Here is a 27,162-nt window from a genome sequence, read left to right as displayed (position 1 = left end):
TGGCAAACCTATTGAATATTTCACAAATTCCCTGTTTTATATTCTCATTGCTTTTTTCCCTCTGGTTATTATAATATAAAAAAATGCACCAAATTTTGCTTTAAATGTCTTTTTTTCTAATTAGAAAATAATTTAAATGTCTAGCCTAATGATATTTTTATATTTTAAGGATACAACTTCATATCTTTTAATTAAGACATACTAAATATCTGTGATATTTTATGTAAATCATTTAATGGTGCTGTGGCAAAGGCTTATTTACAATTGGTTGATGTTAATACAATCAGGAAGAAAGTATTAAGCAAAAGATGCCCTGGATTTACTCCCCAAATGAGGAAAATGGAACACACTGCAATGTATCACACACACACATATTGTAATCAACAATACACAACAGCTGAAAGGGAGATGACGCCAGAGAAGCGCACATTCGTCACGTCACGACTTGACCGGTCAACAGAGAACAGAGTTAGCCTGGAGTTGCCCATCGTGGTCGGGCAGTGTCAGAGGAGTCACCGTCCACGCCAGCCTCAGGACACGAGTGAATACACACAATTATAGACCCATTCTTGTCGCTCATTCATAGGCATCACGTGCTGACAAACCTGCGAAGGGAAAAATGACCAATAAACAAAAGGAAGGTAGAACCTTATTTTTAGGTGGTTTTTGGTGAGCCAACATTACTGAGTCCTCCACAACAAATCAAGATGAGATCTCCCGGCTATGGACATAGTAATCTATGATTTGACTCTTAATGACGTAATCCAAACCAAATCAGGTTGTACCCTCAGCCCTGGGAGAAGGGGAGGGAAAGAAAAGAAACAGACACTTGTCTCTTCTTCCACCCCAAGCACTTGGCACAATGCCTGGCACGCAGTAGGTGCTCCATAAGTGTTTCCAGACTGACTGAGGAAGCACTGGGAAGACATCGCAGGCTGGGCCAGGGAAGGGAGAAGGGTGAACACCATCCTCATTTCTCTTTCTCTACCCACAGTCACGGTGACTCAGTCTGGCTCTGAGCCCCCACTTCTGGCTGAATCTGAATCTTGGATGCTGCTCATGAAACCTGGAAATCACAAGCCTCAGAGCTGAGACATCAGCAGACTATCTAGGGTAGTGGACAGAGGGTGGAGTTGGGGTAAGAGGATGCGAGTTCAGCTCTCAGCTCTAAGCCTCTGGGCCTTGGTTTTTCCATCTGTAAAATGGACATAACAGAACCTGTAGTATCCACTGCATAGGGTTGTCGTGAAGGAAATGTTTTGTAAACCCTTAAGTCCTAGGAAGATGAGGGATCACTACTTAATCTATTTCAAGCTTTCTGACCAGGCTATGTAGTGGCTGGGTGAGGTTTCAGCCCCATTTTACAAATTAAAAAATGGACATGGACAAGGAGAGTGCCTGGCCTTGCCTGTCACACAGCTGACCGCTGGCAGAGCAACGCCTGACATGCCAGGACTATCCATATGACTGAGGCATTAATTACCGTGATTAGATTCGGACACTGTTTCCTTTCCTATTTGCACGTTCACTATGGCCACAGCAGGATTAAGTTGAGGGGTAACTTAGAAGAGAGCATTAATTACCGTCGTGGACTTTGGCGCCAGCTCCACGGCGAAAATGCTGAGACTTCTGTTATTTACACAGTTTTTACTTAGCTCATTGTTGACATGAATGACCACTTTATTCTCTGACTGTAAAACAAGATGACATTTTTAGTCCATACTTCGGTAAGTCATGAGCTTGTCAATAACCACGAAGACCTTTCACGTCCCGTCTCACTCCCGCAGGTTCGTCCTGCCTCTTCCCCAGGTGACCAGTGACATGCCTCCTCCTTGAACAAGCCCGCCTCCTTCCGCTCTCCTGTCTCCCGTGCCGGGCGTGTGCTCTGTTCTCATCTGTCCAAATCCTACCCATTCCTCCTCCTTCCATGAGCGCTTCCCTGACTCTTTGAGTCCACAAAGTCTTCTACTTCTGACATCTTAATGCACTTCATAGGGAATACGCCACAGCCGAGTATCACAGCGTGTAACCGCTCACCGCCCAATAAGACTCTGGCTTTCTGAAAGTAGAAGCCGGGCCTCACTCCTCTCTAGATGCCCCATGGTATCTAGCATGATACCGGGACATTGAGAGACCCTAACGCCTATGTGACTGACTGGTTATTCTCATCAGTACTGTACAAATTTAAGACAAAAAGATGCCCCAGAACTTGAAGGAACTGACCAATAACCTAGAGTTTATTTCATAATCTCGGCTGGGTTGTGCTGAAAGACCCAGAAGATGATTTGAAATAACCGAGGGCTCCCACGGGGAATAGGGGCAGGGTGGCAGAGAAAACTCTTCCTCTCTGTCCACCACGTCACTCGGTCAGTAACAGAAACAATGCAGGGAGATGGGTGAAGAGGGACAGGGGACTGGCAGGGGCAGCACTTAAGACGGGGCAGCGACCCAACGCATGGCCAGAGGTGCCCACACACATACAGTATGAGCATCTATGTGGTGGACGAGCCGGCTGAACTAGCCACCCTCATGAAAGGAGGTAAATCTGCCTTCGCCACGACGCGGGTCTTCACCCAGGCCAGGCCCTCACTCGGGGTGCCCCTCAGCTCCTGTCCCCTCCTGGGCCCGCACCATTCCTCCCTCTGCTCTATCCTGAACATGACCATCAACGTCCTTGTCTCTCCTGCTGGAACGAAGGCTTCCTGAGAGCAGGGATGGTCTCGCTGTTGTATCCACATCCCCAGGGCTGAACGTAGACCTGGGCCGCTCAGTGATTGACCGAACGAGATGATATTTGTAAAGGGCTTGCCTAGCACAGTGGCGGGCACATAGGAGGCACCATTCCCTTCTGTGACCAAGTCCCAACCAGGCCTGGCTCTGGGAGCGTGAAGCTGGCAGCTGATACAGCTAAGCACTCTCCTAGGAGCACATCACCTTAAGGTCACCTTTAACCTTTATGGTGACGTGAGTAACTTCCAGAAATCCGTCTCTAAATCTGAGTGATTCTGTGTGTGCCAAGCTGAAACTTATATTAATTTAACCATCAACGAAAGCCGCAAATCCACGCCTTTTCCCCTCTCTTCAATTTCTGGTAAGTTTTCTGAATAAAAAAATTAAATAACAAGGATTTCAGAGTCCCTCTAGAATAACATTGCCCTAAATTAGGAATTCCATGGAACTAGAAAGGGTAAAAAACAGCTTTCTTGAATATTTTTTTTAAAAGATTGATGTAACAGAAAGTTTCTTTTGCCAGTCACAGAAAGGAGATGAGACAGTATAAGCATATATGGAAGACAGCTAGAGACAGCCAGTCATAATGAATACCTTATTTTCAAGAACTGACGTGATCCGGAAATCGCTTTTGTAGGTATGGAGGAAGACATTCTCCTGGCTGTCCATGGCTTTGGCGTCGCCTTTGTCAATAACAGACTGGCAAAGGGCTTTCTCAAAAGGAAGGCCGCCGGACCCCAGGTGGACGGCCTTAATCCTGGGCCGGCATTTCTCCGTGTAGATGTCAATGACGAATGGGCATGCCTGCCGGGGGAAAAACCCAATGAGGATGTGACATTTATAGCTTTTATGTTCTGGGACAGAACCTACACCACGTTCGCCATGTTGCATCCATCCGAGTTATCCCGTTCACTCTCATGACACTGTTTACTGGGACGCGTTCCTGTCTGCCCCTCTCTGAGGACAACCCCTTAAAGAGACGGACCCTGTCCTCTCCCGTCCCTGTGCTTGGCCCGGGCCCTGAGCGTAGTAGGGCTTCCTTCAGGCTGGTCTGAATCGGGCCAGTTCAGCTTTCCAAGGAAACAAGCCCCGGACTCCTGACCTGGTAGAGGGGCACTGGTTAGTGCGAGAAGCACAGAGAGGTCAGCTTCTTCTCAGCACAACTCTCTCTTCCTTTGGGTCAAAGGCTTTCTACTGTCCTAAGATCTTATGACGTTTTCTTTCGGAATCTTAAATCAGCTAAAAGGATGCAAGTCGAAGAAGCTGTGAGAGGCTGGCCTTCTGGGAAACAAACCACTCCCAAACCCGAGCTGACGGTGGCCAAGGGACCTGCCCCAGGGCTCAGCACAGCAAGTCCTCTGCCTTTGCTAGCAGCTCTCTCCAGCACCCTGCTCGGGCTGCAGAAGGGAAACCCAGGGGAAGCCCCAACTGACCAGCAGAGCCTGAGCACCTGTATCCATTGGTTATTAGTGCAGGATAAAACAACAATCCCTGCCTACGGGAACAACTCAGGGCCCTTTCCAATAATGATTTCAGATATTTTAAAATTTGTGGCCACAACATTTATTTGGCCAAAGCATGAAGACAAGAAGAAGAAAATATTTTCAAAGTCTTCTTTTCAATAAGAAAAGGGGGGAGGGTGATTTTAGGTGGTACTTAAAGGAAGCCAGGGAGGTCATCAGAGTGAAGGAGGAAAGCATCCCAGGTATGAGGGACAACCACAGACAATGGCCAGAGCCAAGAGGCGGAGGGTCGTGTTCTTGGGACAGCCAAGAGGCCAGGGTCACTGGGTCAAAGAGTCATATTGAAGAATAAGACTCGGAGGTTGGAATGAGGGGCGTTCTGTATCTGATCCTGGAGGAATAGGGAGCCGCTAGACATGGTCAGACCCGAGCTTTAGGAAAATCCCTTTAGTGGCTGAATGCAGGATGGACTGGAGTGGAGAGAGACTGGAGACGGTCAGACCCCCCAGCAGCAACAGTCCAGGTAGGGGGTGATGAGGGTCTGTACTGGGGGGGGCACCGTGTCAGAGCAAGGAAAGGGGTATACCGGAGAGATGTTACAGAGGTGGTCGACACCAGCGTGGCACCAGCTTGGTTATGGGGGGGAGTGAGGAGTCCAGGATGACTCCTAGGCTGGGAGCCTGAAGGACTGGGAGGGTGGTGGTGCCTTCCACAGTAATAGGGAAGGTAGGGGAGAGGGAGAGAGGGAAGGTGCTGAGTTCAGTTTCTCCTGTTTTACAGATAATGCAACAGAGATGCAAAGATATGGCTCAGTGAGGGAGAGAGGCAGAACTTGAATCCAGGGCTCTTCAACCTCCAAATCGAGAACTCTTGACTCCAACACGTTTGACATCACTGCTGAGGGGGCCACAGCCAAGGCTGGCAACATGTGAACTGTAAAATTCCTGAACGTAGTATTAAAAGGATAATTAATGAAAAGCTAGAAGGGGAGGTCATTATCACTAATAGGATAACTTCATAAAAAACAGGAATGAGAAACTATGTTAACAAGTAATAAACAAACATTTATGAAGTACTTATGTGCCAGGCACTGTCCACTGGGCATACAGAGAAAGGCAAAAAATCCAGTCCCTGCCCTCAAGGAGCTCACGGTCTAACCGAGACAACAAGTAAATAAACAGGCACACACAGAAAATCAATGTGGACTAGCTGGAAGGCAGCCCTGGAGTGAGGAGCTGTCTGGCATCTGGGGAGAGGAAGGTGGGATTTCAGCTAAATCTCCAAGGAAGCCAAGGAAGCCTGGAGACAGAGGTGGGGAAGGCCGAGATGGAAGATGGAGCCTAGAACATGGGCCGGGATGGCTGGATAGTTGAGTGTGTGTGTGGATGAGGAGTAAAGTCTATGAAAACCAGAAGGGTAGCAAGGGGCCATGTTGGGAAAGGCTTTAAATGCCAAACAGAGGGCAAGGATGGCAACACGACAGAGTGCTGGGCTTAGAGTCCAAAGCTGGCCTCAGACACTAATAGTTGCGTGACCCTGGGCAAGTCACTTCACCTCTGTTTGCCTCAGTTTCCTCAAATGTAAATAGGGATAATAATAGCACCTACCTCACAGTCTTATTGTGAGGCTCAAAAAAGGTAACATTATAAAGCACTTGGCACCGAGGAGGCACTTAACACATTCTAGCTTTTATTGTTATTATTTTCATTTGTTCCTGGAGGTAACAGGGAGCCACTGGCGTTTACTGAGTAGAACGGGTGCCGTGGTCAGACTCATGCTTAGGAAAACCACTCCGACAAGCTTTCCCAATAAGATCAGGGGTGAAGGAAAGATGTCCATCATCACCACTATTATTTAATACCGTACTAGGAATACGAGCTATAGCAGTAAGACAGGAAAACAAGGCAACACGGAAAGAAAACTCTGCAGATGACATGATGGGATACTTAGAGAACCCGAGGAAATCGACTAAAAACTACTTGAAATTTCATAATTAACAACTTGAGCAAAGTTGCAGGATATAAAATAAACCCACATAAATCGTCAGCATTTCTGTACATTACCAATAAAACCCAGCAGGAAAAGAAAGAAAGAGTAATTCCACTGAAAATAACTGCAGACAATATAAAATATTTGGAAGTCTACCTGCCAAGACAAACCCTGTATGAAAATTACAAAACACTTTTCACACAAATAAAAACAGATCTAAACAATGGGAGAAATATTAATTGCTCATGGGGAGGCCGAGCCATATAATAAAAACGACAATTCCACTTAATTTACTTATTCAGTGCCATACCAATCAATCTACCAAAGGATTACTTTATAGAGCTAGAAAAAAATATAACAAAATTCATCTGGAAGAACAAAAGGTCAAGAATATCAAAGGAATCATGGAAGGCGGCCTAGCAGCCTCAGATTTCAAACTGTATTACCAAACAGTAATCATCAGAACAATTGGATACTGGCTAAGAAACAGAGTAGTGGATCACTGGAATAGACTAGGCACGCAATACACAATAATAAATGAACATAGTAATCTAATATTTGATAAAACCAAAAATCCAAGATTTGGGGGCAAGAACTCATTACTCGGCAGAAACTGCAAGGAAAACTAGAAAGCAGTCTGGCAGAAACTAGGTATAAACCAGCATCTCACACCATATACCAAGATAAGGTCAAAATGGTTACGTGATTTAGACACAAAGGGTGACATCATAAGGAAATTAGGAGAGCAAGGAATAGTTTACCTGTCAGATTGATGGAGAAAGGAAAAATTTATGACCAGACAAGAGACAGCATTACAAAATGTAAAACAGGGGCAGCTAGGTGGCACAGTGGATAAAGCATCAGCCCTGGAGTCAGGAGGACCTGAGTTCAAATCCGACCTCAGACACATAATGCTTACTAGCTGTGTGACTCTGGGCAAGTCACTTAACCCCTACTGCCTCACTAAAAAAAACAAAAACAAAACAAAAAAAAAAGAATGAAATGTAAAATAGATAACTTTGATTATATTAAATTTTAAAAGTTTTGCACAAACAAAACCAATGCAACCAAGATTAAAAGGAAAGCAGAAAGTTGGCAAACAATCTTTACAGCCAATGTCTCTGATAAAGGCCTCATTTCTCAAATATATAGAGAACTGAGACACCTATAGGCAGTGGCCATGGTGTGGATGAAGACCTAGCAAAGAAGAGGGAAGAAGAGAGGTCAGACAAGAGGACAATATAGAAAGAACAGTGTCACACAACCCTGAGCAAAGAGTATTCAGGAGAAAGGGATCGACATTGTTCAATGCTGCAAGGAGGTCAGGGTGTGTGAGGGCTGAAGAAAGGCCATCAGACTAAGCAATTAAATCATGGGTGACTCTGGAGGAAGCAGTTTCCTTGCAGGAGGATACTGGGTACCAGACTGTAGTGTTGAAGAAGAGAATGCAAGGAGAGGAAGTGAGAGGCCCTGAGGGAAAAGGATATTTCCAAGGAGCTGAGCTGGAGCAGAGGCTGGAGGAGAAGGCAGCATCGAGGGAGGGGAGACACTTGTAGGATTACCACACTGGCGGCAGAAGAGCGGAATCCTAGAAGTCGTTTCCCCGGATTTTAAGTGTTCAACAAAGTCACTTGTGCCGTGACTGTAGAAAAGATGGAGAGATGAGGGTAAGTGAGGACAGAGACTGCCCCATGGCAGTGTGCTTGGCCCTGTGCTGTTTAACATTTTTATCAGTGGCTTGGATTAAGGTAGAGATGGCACTGTTGTCAAACTGGACTGGATGACGGGCAGAATTCAGAAAAATCAGAGCTGATTCAAACAAGAGGAAATGCAACAGGGAGCTGATATTCAAGATGGAGAAAGCAAAAGTAAATTTATATGGCCAACAACCACCGTCCAATAAATAGTCAGCGAATATTTACAAACAGTTCTCAAAAGAATAATTACAGAGATTAAAAAACAAAAGATGTTCCAAATTATGAATAATGAGGAAAATGCCAATCAAAAACCTGGCACCCAGCAAACAGACAGAGATGACAAGCTATGAAAGTAGTGAATATCGGGGGGGGAGTGGCTGTAAAGAGGCAGGCCCCCTCACTGGTCAAACTGTAAATCGGTCCCACTCTTGTAGAGAGCAGTTAGGACCCAGAACTGAAACGGTGCGACTCCAACGTTCTCTTCTCAGACCATTCTTGTTCTCCATGCTCCCAACTGCAAGCCTGGCACCACATCAAACAAGACACTCATTGTGGCACTTTGTGGGGTGGCAACATTTGGATGCTGGGGCACAAGAACAGTGCTGCAGGATTCCAAAGACCAATGTGAACCGAGGCGGAGCGAAGCCAACAGAGCCATGAAGACCCTGTCCAGAGCACCGACTGGGGCCCAAAGAAATGCCCACAGCAAACAACCTCAAGCACCATCAAGCCCAACCTCCACACAAGAGGAAGTGGGAGAAGGACACTTCCTCCCTTCTATGAAGAAGGGGGAGAGGCTGGTCAGTCGTGGGTGATGGACAGCAGTGTGCTGAGCTGCCTTTTCCCCTTTTTCTTGAATTCTTTGTTGAAAGGGATGGGTAGGAGAGGAAGGTGGGGCATATTTGTAAGGGAAGGCAACATAAAATCAAAAGAAGTAATATGAAAAAGAAACAGGAAGTGTTACTTCATACATGGGGCAAATATGAAGTCTTTCTTGTAGGTTAAAAAATGTATTTCCTCAGTATGAAACAGGTGAGGCATGACCAAAGAGCACTTTGTCTAAAGAAGCTCTGGGGGTCTGAGTGGACCACATGCTCAACATGAGCTATGAGCAGCCAAGGAAGCTCCCATGAGCTTGGGTAGCATGAGGAGAGGCCCAGCTGCTAGGCACGGGGAGGTGGCAGTCCCACCGGCCATTCTACAACTATGGGCATCACTACATTTTAGGAAGGACCTTGATAAGCTGGCTCATCCAGAGGAATCCCAAGGGATCAGCTGAAAGAACTGGAGATTTTTCTCATGGAGAATAAAAGATGGGGGAGGAGAGAGGGGAGTGGAGAGCACGATGGCTCTCTTCAAGAATCTGAAGGGCCATCTATCACTTTTTTGTCATTAAAGGTCACAGCCAAGAGAAATGGGCAGATATTCTCTAAATTTGTTTAATTGTTTGAGGGAAGGAAAAACTTCCTAAGAATTAGAGCTATCCAAAGTGGAATGATGCGTCGCCTTGAGAGCAAGTGGCTTCCCCACAATCTGAGATCTTTCAGCAAAATCCGATGCCACTCGTCAGACATTCCAGGTTGGAGTTGGACTAAATGGCCAGTCAGGTCCAATTTGACCTTGAATTCTATAGACTGTTGACAGTCGCTGCCATTTTGGTGAAAAACGTCTGGATTGACTTTCCTGCTTCAAGTGGCTTCCAAACAGTAATGTAACCAAGAACTAATGTGATCCAAGCCCCCAAAGGGTTAACATCAGCATTAATCCTACACATCCACGTTCCCAACAAACTTGCCCTGATCCAGGTCCTGGCCAGAGCGGGCCAGCTTGGCATTGAAACAGAAAGGCCTCATGAATACCTTACCCTTTTAGATCTGGCAGGAATCACTGTGCATCAGGTTATGAAGAATACCTGAATTCTCATCTCTCTAAAGGGAACGTTCTTCCTTCCTGTACCAGAATCACAGATCGTGTTCTGGGGGGATAAGAGAGCACCCACAGTCCTCTACAGAAATGTGTTAGCAACTTAAAAAACTATTTCTGCCGAGACAGTCTACACACTAAGAAGTCATGGAGCTGCCCGCTTTTCACATCCGAATCCGGTTCTAGTCTTCTGCGCTCTTAAAATACTGGCAACAACCAAATCTTGTGCAAGGCTAATTAAAGGGAGCAGAAACAACACTGCACATTTAGGCACGATTCCTACATACACTGAATGAGTACGGGGACTGGATGAAAGAGTCTGGGAGCTTTGTCTGAAATCTATGCCCTACATGAAAAGTTCACTTGGCAAGTTTCTGGTTTTGCAGGTGAAAAGAAAAAAGGCCGTGAATTAACAACACAGGCAATGTTTAAACACTTTTTACCTCTACCATCTCCAGGGCTTTGTTGTAGCCCATTGACTGCAGAGTCACCCAGAGGTCACTCGGATCTCCTTCTCGATCATTGGCTTCCATTAGATTGAGATCCATAAATCCTTGCTTCGTTAGTTCGTTCTTCTTTGTATCAAAATTCTCTGGTTTTAGGGAAATAGAAGCATGAGTTAACTATTTTTCAAATATTTATATGAACCTTTAGGATATAAATGTTCATTTGTGAACAGTACAACTGACATTTATAAATTTACAAAGAAGACACTGAAAAGCAAGACCAACAGATGTACGGGGCATAACTTTGTAGTTTCCCCACAAACTGCAGGGAACAGTCTCCCTCCTCAGAGGCAGCTCCCGTGCCCCCACCCCCTTCAGTATTTTTAGTATCCTTGATAAACACCTTTAACTCCTTTAACCATCTGACGTGACATGAACTCTTTTCACTGGGGATTCTTAACCTGGGGTCCGTGAATTTGTTCTAAAGAACATTTTGATAACTGTATTTTGATATAATTGGTTTCCTCTGTAATCCTCTGTATTGTATTTTACGCATTTAAAAAATGGAGGTGGCCAAAGGCTTCAGCAGACTGTCAAAGGAGCCCGTGACACATCCCGCTTTACACTCCCCCACTGGGTGGTCTCCTCAGCTCCTATGGGTTTAGCAATCATCTCTAAGCAGATGACTCCCAGATCTATATATGCAGTTGGAGTATCTCCTCTGAGCCCCAGTTCTGACATCATCAACTACCTGGTAAACCCTTAAAAATGGGTATTCTAGACACACCTGAAACTCAACACGTCCAGAACAGAACTCAACGTTCCTGCCATCCCAAACGTGCCGGTGTGCCAAGACTTCCTATTTCTGCTGAGGATATCGCCAGCCTTCCAGCCTGTCTAATTCATAATCACAGCCTTTTCCTGTACTCCTCATTCTCACTCATCACATATATCCAGCTTTTCACTAAATCTTACCGTTTCTACCTTCACAATTTCTCTTGTATATAATTCCCCTCTCTCCACTCACACAGCCATGACCCTAGCTCAGACCCTTATCTTTTCTTGCCCAGACTAGTTAAACAGGCTTCTAACTGGTCCCCCTGTCCCAAGCCTCTCCCCATCCCAATCCATCCTTTATTCAGCTGCCAAAGTGATTTTCCTCAAGCACAGATCTCAACACAAGCACGTTGCCTATTACCACAATGACCAAAAATCAAACTTTCCGTTTGGCAATGAGTGCTTTTCCTATCCAGCCCCAATCCTCCCTTCCCTGTACTCTGACACTTCTCCAGGATCTCGCTGCATTGGCTCATCCACACTCGCTCAGACGGGACCCTTCCTCCCGTCTCTGGGTCTCCGATGGGCTTGCTCCCTGCCTGGAAACTTTGCCTCAGTTCACCTCTCCCTTCCTTGTCTCCCTTCAAGACCCAGCTCACCTCTCCCTTAGGCTGGGCTCCTTCCTGGCTCCTCTCCCTCTCACATTGCCTCCCGTTTACTCTGCAAAGCTCTTCTAGGAACCTAATCACTTACAACTTGTCTCTCCCACAGAGGGTGAGCTCCCTGAGGGCAGGGGCTGTTTCTGCCTTTCTTGTATCCCCAGTGCCTGGCACCTCGGAGGTGCTAGGTACATGTCTTGTGACTGAGTGACTTGTTAATTACTCCAGGGAACTACCTTTCCAGGCTCATGACACACGACTCCCCTTCCCACGTTCTACCATCCAGTCAAATGGGTTTTCTCTCATTTCTTCACACCTGCCTGGCACTCCATCTCCTTCCACCACCTGGCTTGGAGCACCTGTCTGTGCCTGGCTCTGCCCTGGGCCTGGTCGCATTCCCTCCTCACCATCACCTGCAGGATTCTTAACTTCTGACAAGATTCAGCGCCAGCCCCACCAGCTGCTCGATGCCTTTTCTGCGCCTCTCCACCACCCTATTAAACTCTCACATTTATTTTGTGTTTATTCTTCACACAGCTTTTCTCTCTCTACTTCTACAACTCCAAGCCCTCTCATCTGATGGAGTGGAAACCATGAGAAGGCAGAGTCCCAGGACCTGGCACCACGCCAGGGCAGAAGGAGACAAAACAAATGCTCACTGGTTAGTTTATACCTCCCTTCCAGTGTATACCCCCAGACTAAGAAGAAGAATAAAGCAAAGCTTTCTAAGACAGTCCTGGACCACGACTGGATAAAGAACAAAAATGTGCTTTTGACCGATTTTAAACTTATCACGTCACTTTGGAACAAAGAGGAAAATGACTGCTGGTTTTAGTTATCCTGACATCCTATTTTAAGAAGCAAAAAGTTTATTTACCCTTGCAGATAGACCAGGCATCTTCATCACATTTCTCACCACTTGTCCTCAGTTCAAAAAAGTTATATTCGTCAAGGCTAATAAGCCCATTTCCATCTAAATCAATTATATCAAATATGTCTGATAAAGCAGATCTAAAACAGACAAAAAGACAAAAAAAAAGGGCAGCATAATTTCTTATCTCTACAAAATAAACTGGAAAACGTATTGGTAAATGGAAAACAGAAAATCTCATGATTTACACCCAGGCTTCCAAGCTGTTTTCATTAGCTGCACAGTTCGTCTATTCACACAAAGCTAGACTCATGAGCCCCTAGAACTAGAAGGGGGCTTGGAACTCACCTAGGGAGTGACCTAGGAGAGCAGAAGCATCACGTCTACACAGATGCATACATACAGCTGCTGAGGAGCACTAAGGTTTGCCTGGTTAGATCTACAGCAGACTCATTTATCAGTGCTAAAAGAAAGGAGAATCAAAAAAGAAAAAAGATAGTATTTTTAAAAGTGGCTTTGGAATGCTGTTAGAGACCCATCGGATGAATCAGAGACCCATTCGCAGTCCCCAGAGCCTCCCTGCTCAGTGGCCTGGCTAACCAGGAGAGGAACGGCGTCTCCAGCTGGTTTCGGGTCACTGGCTACTCCAGTAAGAGTTAAATGTCTCTCGAGCTTTGTGTGTCTAAGGCAAGGATGGTCTTGGGCAGAAAGAGTTCTGGCCAATCTGTGGCTAGAAGAGATTTGCTAAAAGTCACGATCGAATCCAGAAATAGGTGAAGTAGCAGGGTATTACTGTACCCAAAGAAATGACAAATATGAGAATTCCTAGGGTTTGGGAAGACCAAGATGAACATTTGCAGAGTGAAGTTAAGGAAGACAATGTAAATGAAGACAATGATAAAGTAACGCCTACAGGCAGAGAGGCTTCAGAACTCTACTCCCTGCAGTGACCACTAATGAATGGATGACTTCTGAAGACTGAGTGGGGCAGCACAGCTCCCTTCTCTTGATAAAGAGGCGGTGAACACAGGGTGGGGAATGAGGCAAACATTTTCACACATGGTCTGTGTGTTGGTTTGCCTGTTTGTACTTATTTGTTACAAGGGAAGAGAGTGGGAAGGATCGTTGGGAAGTGATAGTTACGGGTAAAAAAAAAGGGCATTAATAAAGCGCTTAACATTTAAAAATGGGTCTATTACCTACCAATGCTTAAAGGCACAAAAACAGGAGGGGGGACATGGCCTGGGTTGCCTATGGGAAAAACTGCAGGACTCTTTTAACGGCCCAAGCTTCTCCCGGAAACAAAGGCCCAGCATCTTCCAGTGGTGTTCTAGGGCTCCAAGTCCTGGAATCTCCCAGGATCTCAAGAACTGGATTTAAGATCTCTTGAAGGGAAATGAAGAGGTGCATAGTGGGTCTGACTAGGCCAAACCACATCCAAAAGAAAGAACTACTCAAGAGCAGCATGTAAAAGACATCAGTATCACTAGAAAGAAAATGGCCCCAGAAGAATGAAGGTTAATTAGCTAATAATAATGTGGGGCACACACACATGCAAAGTCTGTCCAGAGAGCGTGGGGAAAGTCTCAGGCACAGCAGCTGGGCCTCCTGTGATGAGTCGGGGGAGAGGCAGATACGACAGCCCCCCAGGCAAGCACGGGTGGGTTACAGATCGTACTGCTGGAAGGAAGGCCGCGAGGCAGACGCTGTGCACTGCTGTGCATCGTGGGCAGGCCATTTTCTAGGTCTGACGATGTTGGGCTACCTCGTGGAGCTAGGAGAAAGGGGCTACGGTCCTCCCGGAAATAAAGCTTACCTAAATTTCTTTGTAAGAAACAACTCTCCCTTTTCACCTCTGCACACAAGCTTGGCTTCTTCCGTAATGTGTTTTTTCTCCTTCTTCAGCCAACAGCCAGTTGTGAAAGGAATTAAATAATAAAGTCCTGATCCTAATTCACCACTCCATCCATACATCTATTCTCAAAAGAATAAAAGGGAACTCTATAAGTCTTTACCAGTATTAACTTTAGGTTTGTTTAAAACCAATATTCACCACTCTTAGGAATCTATGACTTTGTAAGATAATAGAATTAGAACTAGACTAGACAGACCTTAGAAGTCATGAAGCTCAAACCCCTCATTTTACAGACGAGGAAACTGAGGCCCAGGCTGGAGAAGTGACTTGCTCAAGAACACATAGGTAGTATAATGGTAAAGACAGAATTCAAACCCAGGTCAAAGATTCCTAAGCTTCATGATTTCGTCTCTATGGACAGTAAACACAATGATGACTGAAGAGGCGGTTACCAAGAGTTGCTATGGCCCAAATAACAATCAGTGCCCAGTGACTAAAAGAATAACAGCTACTATTTCTGCAGTGTTTTGTGCTTTATCAAGCCTTCTCCATTGGATTCGCTGGCCTCTCTGAATGTGTCAAGGCTGACGCTCAGACGACGGACACCCAGGTCACAACCAGGCCAGACTTCGCGGAGGCTTTCTGCTGGAGCTGGTAACTGCTGGGACAGCCTTCAAGATGCCCGGGTCATCCCCAGGACATGGTGAAACTAAAGACCGCCATCAGCAGAAGGGCTCTTCCACTCATTTTGGAGACCCCTTATACCTATCACCACTACAGCCCCTCCCTGCGGGGCTGTCGTGAAGATCAAATGGGATGTGCTCAGCATGGCGCCTGGCATGCAGGAGGTGCCTAATAAATGCATGTTCCCCTTCTCCCTATACCAGAGGGGCAGTTACAATGTTTACTAATGTTTGTGCTGCCAAACAGGGAAGTATGAAGTATGAGTTGCCTTTTTCATGCAGTTGATGAAATTCTTAAACAAAAAGTCCTGTTTTTACTTCACTAATATCCCTGTCATTCAAGGAAATAGAGCAGATGACTGACTGCTGAATCACCTGCTTCTTCTTGTATAATGTGAAGGTACTGCAAGACTAAACATGGGGGGCAGCTAGGTGGCGCAGCAGATAGAGCACCGGCCCTGGATTCAGGAGGACCTGAGTTCAAATCCGGCCTCAGACACATAACACTTACTAGCTGTGTGACCCTGGGCAAGTCACTTAACCCCACTGCCTAGCCAAAAAAAAAAAAAAAAAAAAAAAAGACCAAGCATGGAATGGAAGGCTGTCCTTTTGGGCAGAGGCCCACCTAACGTCCCCTGTCTTAAGCTGAGGCTGCGAGCCCTTCTGTATCCAGTGAGAAAGGCCGGGAGTCACTAGCACAGGGTCACAGAGTGGATGTGCTACATAAGGACGGCCCAAGTACAAAAAAGCCCAGCTGGTAGAGTGCTGGCCGGTAGGGGATGAGTTCTCTGACAAAAGTGACCCACAAAATAGATGTTTTGTCACATGGGAAAAACCCCACACATTATCATATTGATTTAGATGTCATTGATATTATATTGATTTAGAGCTGGAAGGAATATTTGAGATCATCTAGTTCAATGACCTCATTTTATGGAAATACATTTCTAATTAAAAATTAGTATGATTCTATAAGAAGCTATTGATCTTAAAGGAAAATTGCAGTTTCCTGTTATGATAAAAATATGATTAAGTCAAAGTCGAATGAAATGAGTTATAGATTTTCAAATAAGATGAGTACAATTACTAGAACTAAAAGAACACATGGTTTGTGTGAGCCAGACTAACTCTAAGTATGTGAGCCCTTCACTAGTGGGGGTCCCTGGAGGTCATGTTTTATAACCAGGTGTTGAGTATTTCGGGAGTTAGAACCTAATCCTCATGGTCTGTGTCTAGGAAGAACTCCCTTTACACCTTATACCCAGTGTCTCGTCTGTGTATGGGGCAGATGGTCCCAGACAGCCTATGTGGACCTCCAGCAGATGACTGAGTCTGCCTACCTCACCACTGCTGTCTACCCTTGTAAATGCCTCACTGGCATTCTGGCTCGTCGACCTGTCTTCGGTGCACTCACTTGGCGTTAGTGGAATTCTCACAGACACATCACCTCTGAAGATGGCTTTTTTTGGAGGCTGGAAAGCTCCCATGATGGCAGTTTTACCACAAAGGTGCAGCTCTTCTCCTCCAGGTCTCCTTCCCCTGGGCCTGGATGGCAAAGTAAGAGTGAGGCTGCGGTTTACTTGCACAGTCAGTTTTTAAAGGATCTCAATAAAAGAGGCATTGACCTGCGGGAGGCAAGCTTAGAACGGTGGGGCTGTCTGCAGTTACCCTGGGCCTCCAGGGCTTCTTTTGGGGGAGGAGAGGCGGGGCTGAAGTCCTCAGACAGAGAGTTAGTGTTAAGGCCTAAGTTCTGCGGCAGCAGAATGGCTGAGCATAGAGCCATCTATCCTCCGTACTAAGCGCTTTACAAACAGGTACTCATCTGATGCTCACAGCAGCCCTGGGCAGTATTTTACAGCTGAGAAAACTGAAGCAGAAAGACGTTAGGTAATTTGTCAAGGGTCACACAGGTAAGTAGGTATCTGAGGCCACATTTGTACTCGAGTCTTCAGGCCCTATGTGCTCTCCTCTGCACCACCTCCTCACCTGATTGGCAGAGCTGGGATTTCTTCCAGTTTTGAGAGATCAGAGGTATGCTCTCACCCCCAGATAAAGGGGCCGAGCCCCAAGGTAAGCCCTGACTCTGACCCCAACCAACCTCTCTCACACAGAGTAACTCCAACAACATTTTAGTGAGGATCCTAAGCACTCCCAGGGTCATTCAGACAAATGAAGGGGGGCCAGGTCTACACAGATGGTGGTTTATGGGCAGCCAGCAGTGGAAGGAATGGCTGGGGGAGCTCTATCTTCCCACGACTATCCTCTGTACCCAGCCCCGAATGTTGCTATAGAAGGCAAAGACAAAAAAAAATCTACTTTTCTTTTACAGTTACTAAACTCTCTTTAAAGAAAGTAATTCTGAAACTAAAAATAAAAAAACCCCTTTGTAAATATGACAAATCATACCTCCTTCACACAAACAGAAATGTGTATAATAAAAGGGCAAGCAGAATCTCATTCAAACTTTATTACAGGCTTTCCAATAGACTAACATTTTACAGAGAGGCAATCTCACATGAAAGTCATTTTCCCTAAAACAAAATGGGAAAAGCTATTGTTTTGGACAATGCTTTATCTGGAACTTAACTTGGTAGTCAGCTCTGAAGAAGAGTTTAGCCAAAACACTGCATTCTGTCATTTAATATTTCCTTGCCTATAACTACACTTGTCTGTTAGGAGGCCTCCAATAAAGACTTTTATGTAACATTACATCAGGGAAATATTTGTCTGTCGTTGGGCCTATATAAAGATTAAATATGAGACTGCAGTAAGTCCTTGAATAGTGTTATATCTGGTATGTAGCAGATGTATTTTGTAGTTTTCATAAAATAAATGGTCACATTTATGTATCTGCCTCACATATTTGGCCTCTGAGTAAATATATAATTAGAAAAAATCAGAACAATTCCATGGGTAAAACAGGGGTTTTTAAAAACCCGTTTTGTCATATCAATATATTTTTGAACCCTGCAAATATAAATCAAGCCTCAACAAAGTGAACATAATATTTTTCTCTTTTTTAGTCAGATAATTGAGAAAAACAGCTGAACTAACTTTTCCAAAGTCTTAGATGCTTTCATTTAGAAAAAAATCCACTATTATCAATCATTTTTCCATGAAAACCCTAAACTTTGTCCATGTGAGAATATTCTAGTAGTGCTGCTGTGCTGAGCAAGGTTCATGCTGATTAAAATTTCATAACACAATCTAATATAACAATATTAGATTAGATCCCTATGAGACTGAAAGGGCAGAGGCTAAAAAAGAAAAAAAGACTCCTGGTACACAGGAGATTCCACAGAGAATCTTTACTTTTATTCAGTAATAATTCATTAAATACCAGATAGGCATGGTATGATGCTACGTCCCCAACGAGGCTAAAAACCGTAACTAAAGGCACGGCGAGGCTGCTGCCATTCAAGAAGTCACATGAGAAATACATTCGTGTGTAGGCAGAGAGCGCTGGGCTTGAGAGTCAATACCAGGTCAGTCACTCAACCGGAGCCTCAGTTTCCTCAACTGTAAAGTGGGGATAGCTAGAGTACCTGTCTCACAAGGTGCAAGGCTCAGGTCACTGGAAATGCTCCATCCTGGTACATGGAGCCCCTCGGGTTCTGGCTCTCACCTCCTTCCCCTCCCCTGCCTCACAGCCCCCCCCCATCTCCCGTGGGGCACCTTTGCCCCGGCGGGAGAGGGCCCCCCCCCCCCCCCCCCCCCCCCCCCCCCCCCGGCAGTTCAGCTCCAGGGCTGTCTCAGACACAAGTCATTAGTGCTGTTCCTAGCGAAAAAATCATTTGGATCTATTTATCTGTGTTGCTGCTGTTTCCTCCATTAGAACATAAGCTCCTTGTGGGAAGCAACTGATTTGTGTCTCTCTGAGCATCTCGCACAGTCCCCTGTGCAGAGGAGCTCAACGTCTGCTGAATTTTGGAGTTTATGGTCTTAAGAGTCATGGATCCAAATCTTCACTTTAACAGATGAGGAAACCGAGGCACAGTGAGGTTCATGAAATGTTTATGGCCCCAAAGCTAGTCCGACGGCCCCACTGAGGACCACAACCCAGGTCTCCTAGTCATAAGGCCATCGCTCACCCTTCGACAAAATGCTCAACAAATAATTTGAGAATTCACAGCATGCACAGAACATGTGCTCCCTACCTCACACCGGAACTTTCCTCACCTGTGTACATATGGCATTTTAAAAATTAATATTAGAAATGTGAAGAAAATAGGTACTTCTCTATTCCGCAATTCAGTAAAACACACAAGCTGCAGATTCGCCGGACCTTCACTTTCCTTGAGAAGATACAAGGCAGTGTCCACTGGCAACCAATGAGGTAATAATCCTAAAACAAACAAACATCTTTAAATTCCTTTAAACAACAATCAATCAGCCTTTTTCCTGAGTAGCTGCAAGTCAGCAAATGTACCCTAGTTCCCTTCCACCAAAATTTTTTCAAAAACTCAAAAACTGCCTATTCTACCTTTAATTTTCAGACATAAAAAGGTAGCATTGAGGCCCGGCCATAATGCAGCGTGTAAGAAGGTCTGTGCTAATTATCTTCTGAAAGTCTTAAACTAGAGGACAGGAATTCTGTCTGCCTCAATTCTGTGCCACGATTTAATAATTGTTGATGCTGATGGGAGATCAATAATCCCCTTTCGTTGACAGACCTACCGCACACGGCCATTGCAATAACAGTCCACAGGCTACTCTGTGAGGTTTGCATGGTGCGCTACAATTATGACCTCATTTTAGCCTCATGAAGACCTGGGACGGAGGTATCATTATTTCCATTTAACAAATGGGGAAACGAGGGCAGACCGAGCTAGCCAGGCTCACCTAGCTTGTCAATGTCTGGGGGTGGTTTTGAACTCAAGTCTTCAGGATTCCAGGTCTAGTACTCTATTCACTGTGTCCCCTAGCTGCCATCTTCAATCCTTATTCCAAATTTCTGAAGAAATAAATTATCTGTTTACCTCAGTTTCCTCATCTGTAAAATGGGGACAGTAATAACAGCTCCTCCTTCCAGGGCTGTTGTGAGGATTCAAAGAGGCTTAGCCCAGTGCCTGGCGCACAGCAGGCTCTCTAGATGGTATTTTTCATCAGCAGCTCTGCTTGGTTTGAAACTCCACGGAACGAGATACACTGAAGTCCTCCCTACCCCCCTTCCAGCTTCCTTTTGTGTGCTGTCTCCCTTCCTGCTAGACTGTAAGCTCTTTGAGGGTAGGGGTTTGTCTTTCTTTTTCTTATTTGTATCCTCAGCACTCAGCACACCGCCTGGCACACAGTAGGTGCTTAATAAATGTTTAATGAATTACTGACTGTAACTGCTAGTTGAGAGTATCATTTATTATTATTTTTGTTAAATTCATATCCTATAATTAAAAATAAACTCCATAAAAAAAGAGTAATGGGAACTAGAAAGAGTTCTGTCCCTACACCACAGGGAGGGGCCACAATAGCAGCCAGTCGTTTTCACTTTAACCCGTTCATGTTTATGCAGGACGAAAACCTGGCGGAACATTTTGGCTGAGAGGCTGAAGAGGGACCGTGGCTAGAGTGTCCATTGTAGGTCCAAGCTTGGGAAGAAATGTGCAGGAGGAGACAGGAAGGCCAAGCCCTGCCTCTGACATCCACTAGCTGGGGGACCCTGGGCAAGCCATGCGACTGCTCAGCAACTGCTCAGGACCCCGGGCAGCTCTCTGAGACTAGAAACGGCAGAAGTCACAGGGGAGACGCCATTTTACACTAATGAAGAGTTTTTATGCTACATGGATGAAATCAAAGGTCCATTTAAAGAATATATACACATACATATATATATGTATATATCTATACACATATGGACTTTTCTAATTGCAATACTATGTACACACATACATAATATCAATGTAACACTGGTATATACATATATATATATATATATATATATATATATATATATATATGCATAGCCTATATATAGTATCACAACTGGACAAATCCTTACATAGAAACGTTCACACGCCAAGCTGTGGAAAGGTCTATCATAAGAAATGAACAAATAACACACAGCATGTGTTATCTAATAATGCCCTTTGTTTATGCATAATAATGAAGCAGGCCCATTTATGGCTGAAATGACTGGATAAAGGATGTTTAAATCAATCTGACTTCAGACCTGGGAGTCAAAAACACTGGTAATTTTATTGCTCTGTGGTCAATATTTATCATCCCTGAGGCATTGTACTTGAGAGAAGAGTAGAATTTTCAATGCTTCACAAGACCTTTTCTCAAACTTATTAAAAAAAAAAATTAAGGCCAGAAATAGAAAATCTAAAAATTAGTGCACTGGCAACTAGTTTTACATCACATACTAACAAAAGGCATCAGATTTTTCCTTGCTTTTATAGATTTAAAATTTTTAAAAACCTCATATCTTAATAAGATACCTAAAGCAATCCCATTATTGGTACCAAGGCTTTGGAACTTCAAACTCTCATACACTCTTACTACTATGGGAACATGTGTTGATTTCTTCATGAAACGGAAACATGGATTACTCCTACAAACACTTGTAGTGACAACATCTGTTCACCAACTTTCTAAAAGAAAAGATAGAAACTGTCAACTTGCCTTCTTCTTGACTCAGCTTCAGAGGTCTAATCGTAAGATAGACTGTGGATCTCTGGGCTAGATGGATCTTGTACTGATGACTGACAATCTCGCCATTTTCTTCCAAGAAGAAACAGCCCTTTGACTGTGCACACTGCCATTCCTGAAAATGAGCAAAGAAACGCATTTGAGCCAGATCCTGGAGCACAGGCGGTATTTAGAGGGTTGGAAGAGTGTGGGGAAGGAGGGAGGGAACATCATTAACAAAACCCTTTGAGTCTGAGGACACACCAATGTTTGGAGAAAATAAAACTTAAAGAACAGAGTGGTCTCCCTAGAACATAAGCTTCATGCCCGGGTGGGGACCAGCCTGTGAGGGGCTGTGAATGTCAGATTTAGGAGTACGGAGTTGGCCCTGTAGGTTCCTATAAATCCCAAGAGGTTTTGGAGCAGAGAATGTCCAAGTGAAAGCAGTGAAGGAGGAGATGAAGAGGAAGCCGCGGAGGCTGGTGCAGGCTGGGTGAGAAAGGGAAGACCAAGGATGGAGAGAGGCAGGACCTGAGATTGTTGCAACGGTCCAGAGAGGAGATGCCATGTGGCTACTGCTACAGTAGGAGTAGGAGGAAGGAATGGATGTGGGCCCCTGAGAAGACCTAGGAGAACCTGACGACTGGCTGGCTGCAGGGAAAAAGGCAAGGAAACGGTAAAAATGATCTAGAGACGTCAAACCTGAGCAACTAGAACGTTATGTCCCTGACATAAATTTTTGCCTCTGTTAATTCAGAATGAAGCCTTCACCAGCATGAAGATGGGACCATGGGCGTGAGCAGAAAATAAACATCTTGTTGTTCCAGAGTAATGTGGAATTGTAGGGTAAACACAAACAGACAAGAGCCTTTGATTTAGCACGTTTTCAAGTCACGTGCATATTTCTGTCCAACTGGCAGATGGTCTCTAGGACTGGAAGAGTCAGAAGGCTTTGCAGTTGGCTTTATAAAGGCCATTACCTGCAAAAATGCTCTGTGGAGATACTTGAATAACTACTAAGCAGAACTTTTTAATGATCTTCTACTACTTTCTGAGAAAGGTGGGTAATAGATGTATCACAATAACCATGAAAACCATGAAAAAATCCAATGCAGTTATTTACTTCGGGTCTGATAAAGGAAGGGAAGACATCATGTAGTTGAGGCTAAATTCACCTTCAAATTATCAAGGGCAAACCTTTCTATCCTATGTTTCAAAGTAAATTCCTCACTAGAAAATTGAAAATAGAAATTTTTAAAATTCTGTAGCATTTCACTTTGCCTGAAAAGGACTGAATTTTAAAATGAGCAAAGGAAGGTCTTGCTATCAGTGACAAGTTATTAGTTTTCAGTGATCTATACTATTTCATAAAAGAAAGGAAAATTTATGTTTTAAATACTTAGAATTTAAATAATAGAAATAATTCGGCGGCAACTTTATTTTATGTTCTTAGTATCATGTTCCAGAGCTATAAGAGAGGTCATCTCATCTAACCCTCTCACTTTAGAGAGGATCACGGAGGTCAAATGACTTGCACAGGGATGGGAGTCAATCTGGCTCCTCTCACTCTCCAGAGTATGCTTCTTCCCCTGCTGCCCAACTACCCACAACACACGGCTCACCATACAAGGTAGGACTTTAAAGTAATGAGTCCCTTTTCCCATAAGCCACAGAAGGGAACTGGTCTCATTACCTCATAGCCAGACCTTGCAAAGAAGGAAGTCCTTATCTTTCAAAATTTTCTTCAAAACTCAAAACACTTTCAGATATATTATTTTGGTGATTTTGCAACATTCTAATGAGGCAGGGAAGGAGAGAATATTAATCACTTTAATTAAAAAACTAACATAAACATGAACGAGTTAAAGGTTCATAAGGAGGTTAGGGAGGGATTAACACTAGATTCTAGCACTCCTAAAAAAGTCCTATGTCCATTTGATCATACTTTCAAAGGAAAGTAGAGTTAGGGAACATAACTAAAAACATTTCCAACAAGGTTCTAGACCACCAGGAGATCAAAGGCTTAAGCACAACTATTAAAGGCAAAGAAGAGTGCGCCATAATTTCAGATGGCTCCCTCCTAGATTGGAACTTGAATGGACCAATAAAGATGCTGACACATTGCAGACACAACTGGCCTCAACACAATCCATCTGCCCTCGGGTGATGATGACTGATACAGCAGAGAAAGAAAGGTATAATCATCTGTCCACGCAGACATGTTCTATTAGGCCTTGTCTCCAAATGGAGAGGTAACTGCGTCTTTCTTTCTCTGCTTTATCTGTCATCACCAATCAAAGGCAAATGTCTTAAAATGCAATTTAAAATTTCAATTTGTTTTTAGATAATAATTACATTGTCTACAATCTCTTCCATAAAGGTTCAGTTCTCTATGAAATTGAAACTCACATGATTTTCTATTAAAAACCAATCATGTTACCTTTGAGATCAGATATAAATATAAGTAACATATTTGTGAGTAAGAGAGCCACAGTTGTGTAGGGGACAGAGAATTGTCCTTGACGTTGGGAAAACGTGGGTCAAGGTTCACCTCGGACACACCAACTGTGTGTCAAGACACTTAACCTCTCCATGCCTGCCAAGCTCCATCGGCAGACGGAATTTCCTCATCCTAGGAGATCCCTCTAGTAACGTAACTGCAGGTACAAGAGCTCTCTCTTTCCCCAGTAATGGTGGTTACTGATTGTTATTACTTGTGCCTCATACGGCACTTGGTTTCTACCATGCTGGTTGTATGTTTATGAATAGGTCCTAATCTCCCTGCTAGACAGGAAACTTCATAAAGGCAGGCACTGAATCTCTTCATCTCCATTAGGCCCTGGCATGGAGGTGTGCACACAGTAGGAGTTTAATAATACAACCAGACACGTCCATTTCAGAGTGTGAAAACTGAGCCCCAGTGCACATAACGGCTTGTGCACTGTCACCCTGCTGCTTGGCCCTGGTCTCCTGATTTCCAGCCCCGCACACTCTCCACTACCCCACAAAAGCAAGCTGTGGTGCAGTGGAAGGAAGGCTGGACTGGGAGTCCGATGACCTGGGATCACTTCCCAAGTCACCCTGCCCCCGTGGGCCTGGCCAGATGACCTCTCCGGGGTCTCGGAGCAGCCCGCAGACTGGCTCCATAGCTGGTGTGTCCCACACTAGACTTCGTGTCTTCCTCCCAAGCCCTCCAACCTGCCTGCTCCTATCGAGGGTGCCCTGCTCGCTCCAGTCCCCCAGGTTCACAACCTTACCCCACATATCCCCTCAGCCGCCAGACTCATCAGTGCTTCCTCTACAAGACCCTTCCGTATGGTCACTGCCCTCATTGTTCAGGGCCTCATCACCTCCTGCCCAGACTACTACAATGGCCTCCTAGCCTCTCTCCCTGTCTCTTCCAGCCTTCCTCCACAAAGCGCAGGTCTGGTCACATCACTTCCCTCCTCGGCAAACTCTCAGATCACATCTAAGCTCCCCCAGTTAGTCTTTCAAAGCCCACCTGGTCCCACCCTCTCTCTGATCCTGGGTTATCCATCGCTGCCCTTCCTGTGACTCTCCTACGCAGCCAAACCCTCGTCCTCACAGACTGTGGCCCTAGCACGCGGTCCTTCCTCGCCTCTTCCTAGAATCCTTTCCAATAATGTACAAACCAGTACAAAAAGGCTCTTCTAAGCCTCCAGGGGCTAACTGATCCTTCTTAAAAATATATTTTGTCTGAACATTTTATGGAAGAAGGCAATCTAAGAGAAGGGACTCTCGTTTTTGTCTTTGTTCCCCTCATACCCAGGAAAGTGAACAGCACACAGCAAGCATTTAATATGTGCTCACTAATACCATCAATCAAGCAATAAGCAGGTGGCAGAGAGGAGAGAACTCTGGTCTGGGTGCCAGGAAGACCTGAGTTTAACCTTTTCTGAGATCCTAGCTGTGTAATCCTAGACAAATCCGTTGACCTCTCTGTGCCTCAGTTTCCTCATCTGTAAGATGGCAACAATAACAGCAGTAATTTCACAGGTTGCTGGGAGTATAAATATAAGCTTTTCAAGCTTAGAGTGCTATGTAAATGTTGGCTATCGGCATCCTTAATGTTATTAAGTGCCTACTGTGTGCTAGGTACTGTGATAAACACTGGGGATGAAAACACAAAGAATGAAACAATCTTTACTCCCAAGGGGCTAACATTACCACGCAGATGACAAGTGCCTACAGAAGCATGTACAGAGTAAATACAAAGAAAACAAATACACAATAGTTGGACGGGAATCTGTCTGGCAGGAAGGGCAGCGGTCTTGGACTCGTGCAGAAGGCCGGGCTTGAGCCGCGTCTAACAGCAAGGGAGGGAACCTATGAAGCCGTGGTGGGGAGGAAGTGCATTCAGGCATGGGACGGCCAGCGTCAAGGTGTGCAGACGGGAGACGAAATGCCACAGACGGGGAAACGGAGAGTCTGATTTTAGTGCAGAGTAAGGCAGAGGCTTCAACATCCAATAAGGCTGGAAAGCCAGACTGGGCCAGGTGGAGAAGGAGCCGGAAAGCTTCACGGAGCAGTTTCCATCACATTCTAGGGATGACTGGGAGTCCTGGCGGTTGGCTGAGTCGGGAAGGGAGAGAGTCAGATCTGTGCGCAAGAACAACCCCTCTGGAAGCAGCATGGAGAAGATGCTTGGGGAGAGCCCGATGAGGCAGTTACTCACGGGAGGTGTGAGGGTCTGAACTAAGGAGGCGGGTGTGCGAGTGGAGACGAGGCGCTGGATGCAAACGCACTTTGGAGGGGATTAGATATGTGCAGGGAGAGGCGCCGGGTCCTCCAGGATAATGCCAAGGTTAAGAACCTGATGCCTTCTCCAGAAATAGGCTAAGTCTGAAAGGGTGGAGGGTTCTGAGGAAAAGATAATGAACTCAATTTTGGACAAGCTGAGTGTAAGATGTCTCCAGCAAACACTGTCTGAAATGTCCAACAGGTACCTGGTGATGTCGAGCTTAAGTTCAGGGGGAAGACTGGGGTGGAGAGATAGATCTATGAATAATCAGCATAGAGATGATAATTAAACCGAGGGGAGATGATGAGGTTTCTAAGAGGGACAGTGTAGAGAGAGAAGAGAACCTTTGGGACTAGCCAAATAGGATGACAAGAAAATGGTGACCATCTTATCTTTGTCAGGGGCCTGTAAGATTCCAGGAGAACAGCCCTGAACAAAGGCGTCCTAGGAGGAATGATCAGACAGGTAAGAGGAGGACCAGGAGAGAGTCACTTCATGAAGACCGAGAGACGATAGAGGATGCCAGAGGAAAGGGTGGCCGACAGCATCTAATTTAGCAAACAGGTGGAGAAGGCTGAGGACCAAGAAAAGACTTTTCGATTTGGCAATGACGAGCTGTTGGTAACTTTGGAGAGAGCAGTTTCATTGAGTAATAAGGATGTCACCCAAATGACAAAGGCCTG

The 27,162-nt window shown here is 45.1% G+C and overlaps 1 protein-coding gene across 2 annotated transcripts in view; it reads right to left on the bottom strand.

The window, feature by feature from the left end:
* Window positions 1-212: 212 nt before the first annotated feature.
* The window catches only part of EFCAB7 (EF-hand calcium binding domain 7), a 60,193-nt gene continuing 33,243 nt past the window's right edge, over window positions 213-27,162 (bottom strand). Inside the window, exons 7-14 of one of the 2 annotated variants that reach the window (XM_027852833.1) lie at window positions 21,712-21,853; window positions 19,329-19,438; window positions 14,372-14,529; window positions 12,562-12,695; window positions 10,246-10,394; window positions 3,325-3,534; window positions 1,584-1,691; window positions 213-605 (exon numbers count right to left, since the gene is read on the bottom strand). In XM_027852833.1, the coding sequence (XP_027708634.1) occupies window positions 531-605; window positions 1,584-1,691; window positions 3,325-3,534; window positions 10,246-10,394; window positions 12,562-12,695; window positions 14,372-14,529; window positions 19,329-19,438; window positions 21,712-21,853 (1,086 nt within the window). In that variant the 3' untranslated portion in view covers window positions 213-530. Of the gene's footprint in view, window positions 606-1,583; window positions 1,692-3,324; window positions 3,535-10,245; window positions 10,395-12,561; window positions 12,696-14,371; window positions 14,530-16,433; window positions 16,639-16,718; window positions 16,930-19,328; window positions 19,439-21,711; window positions 21,854-27,162 lie in introns of those variants that run through there. The other variant, XM_027852834.1, reaches the window with a different exon arrangement.

The sequence above is a fragment of the Vombatus ursinus genome, unplaced genomic scaffold (assembly GCF_900497805.2).
Source record: "Vombatus ursinus unplaced genomic scaffold, bare-nosed wombat genome assembly UNPS02009824.1, whole genome shotgun sequence".
Lineage (NCBI taxonomy): Eukaryota > Metazoa > Chordata > Mammalia > Diprotodontia > Vombatidae > Vombatus > Vombatus ursinus.
Note: the sequence above shows the minus strand (reverse complement) of the source record. Positions and strands in the feature narration are given on the sequence as shown.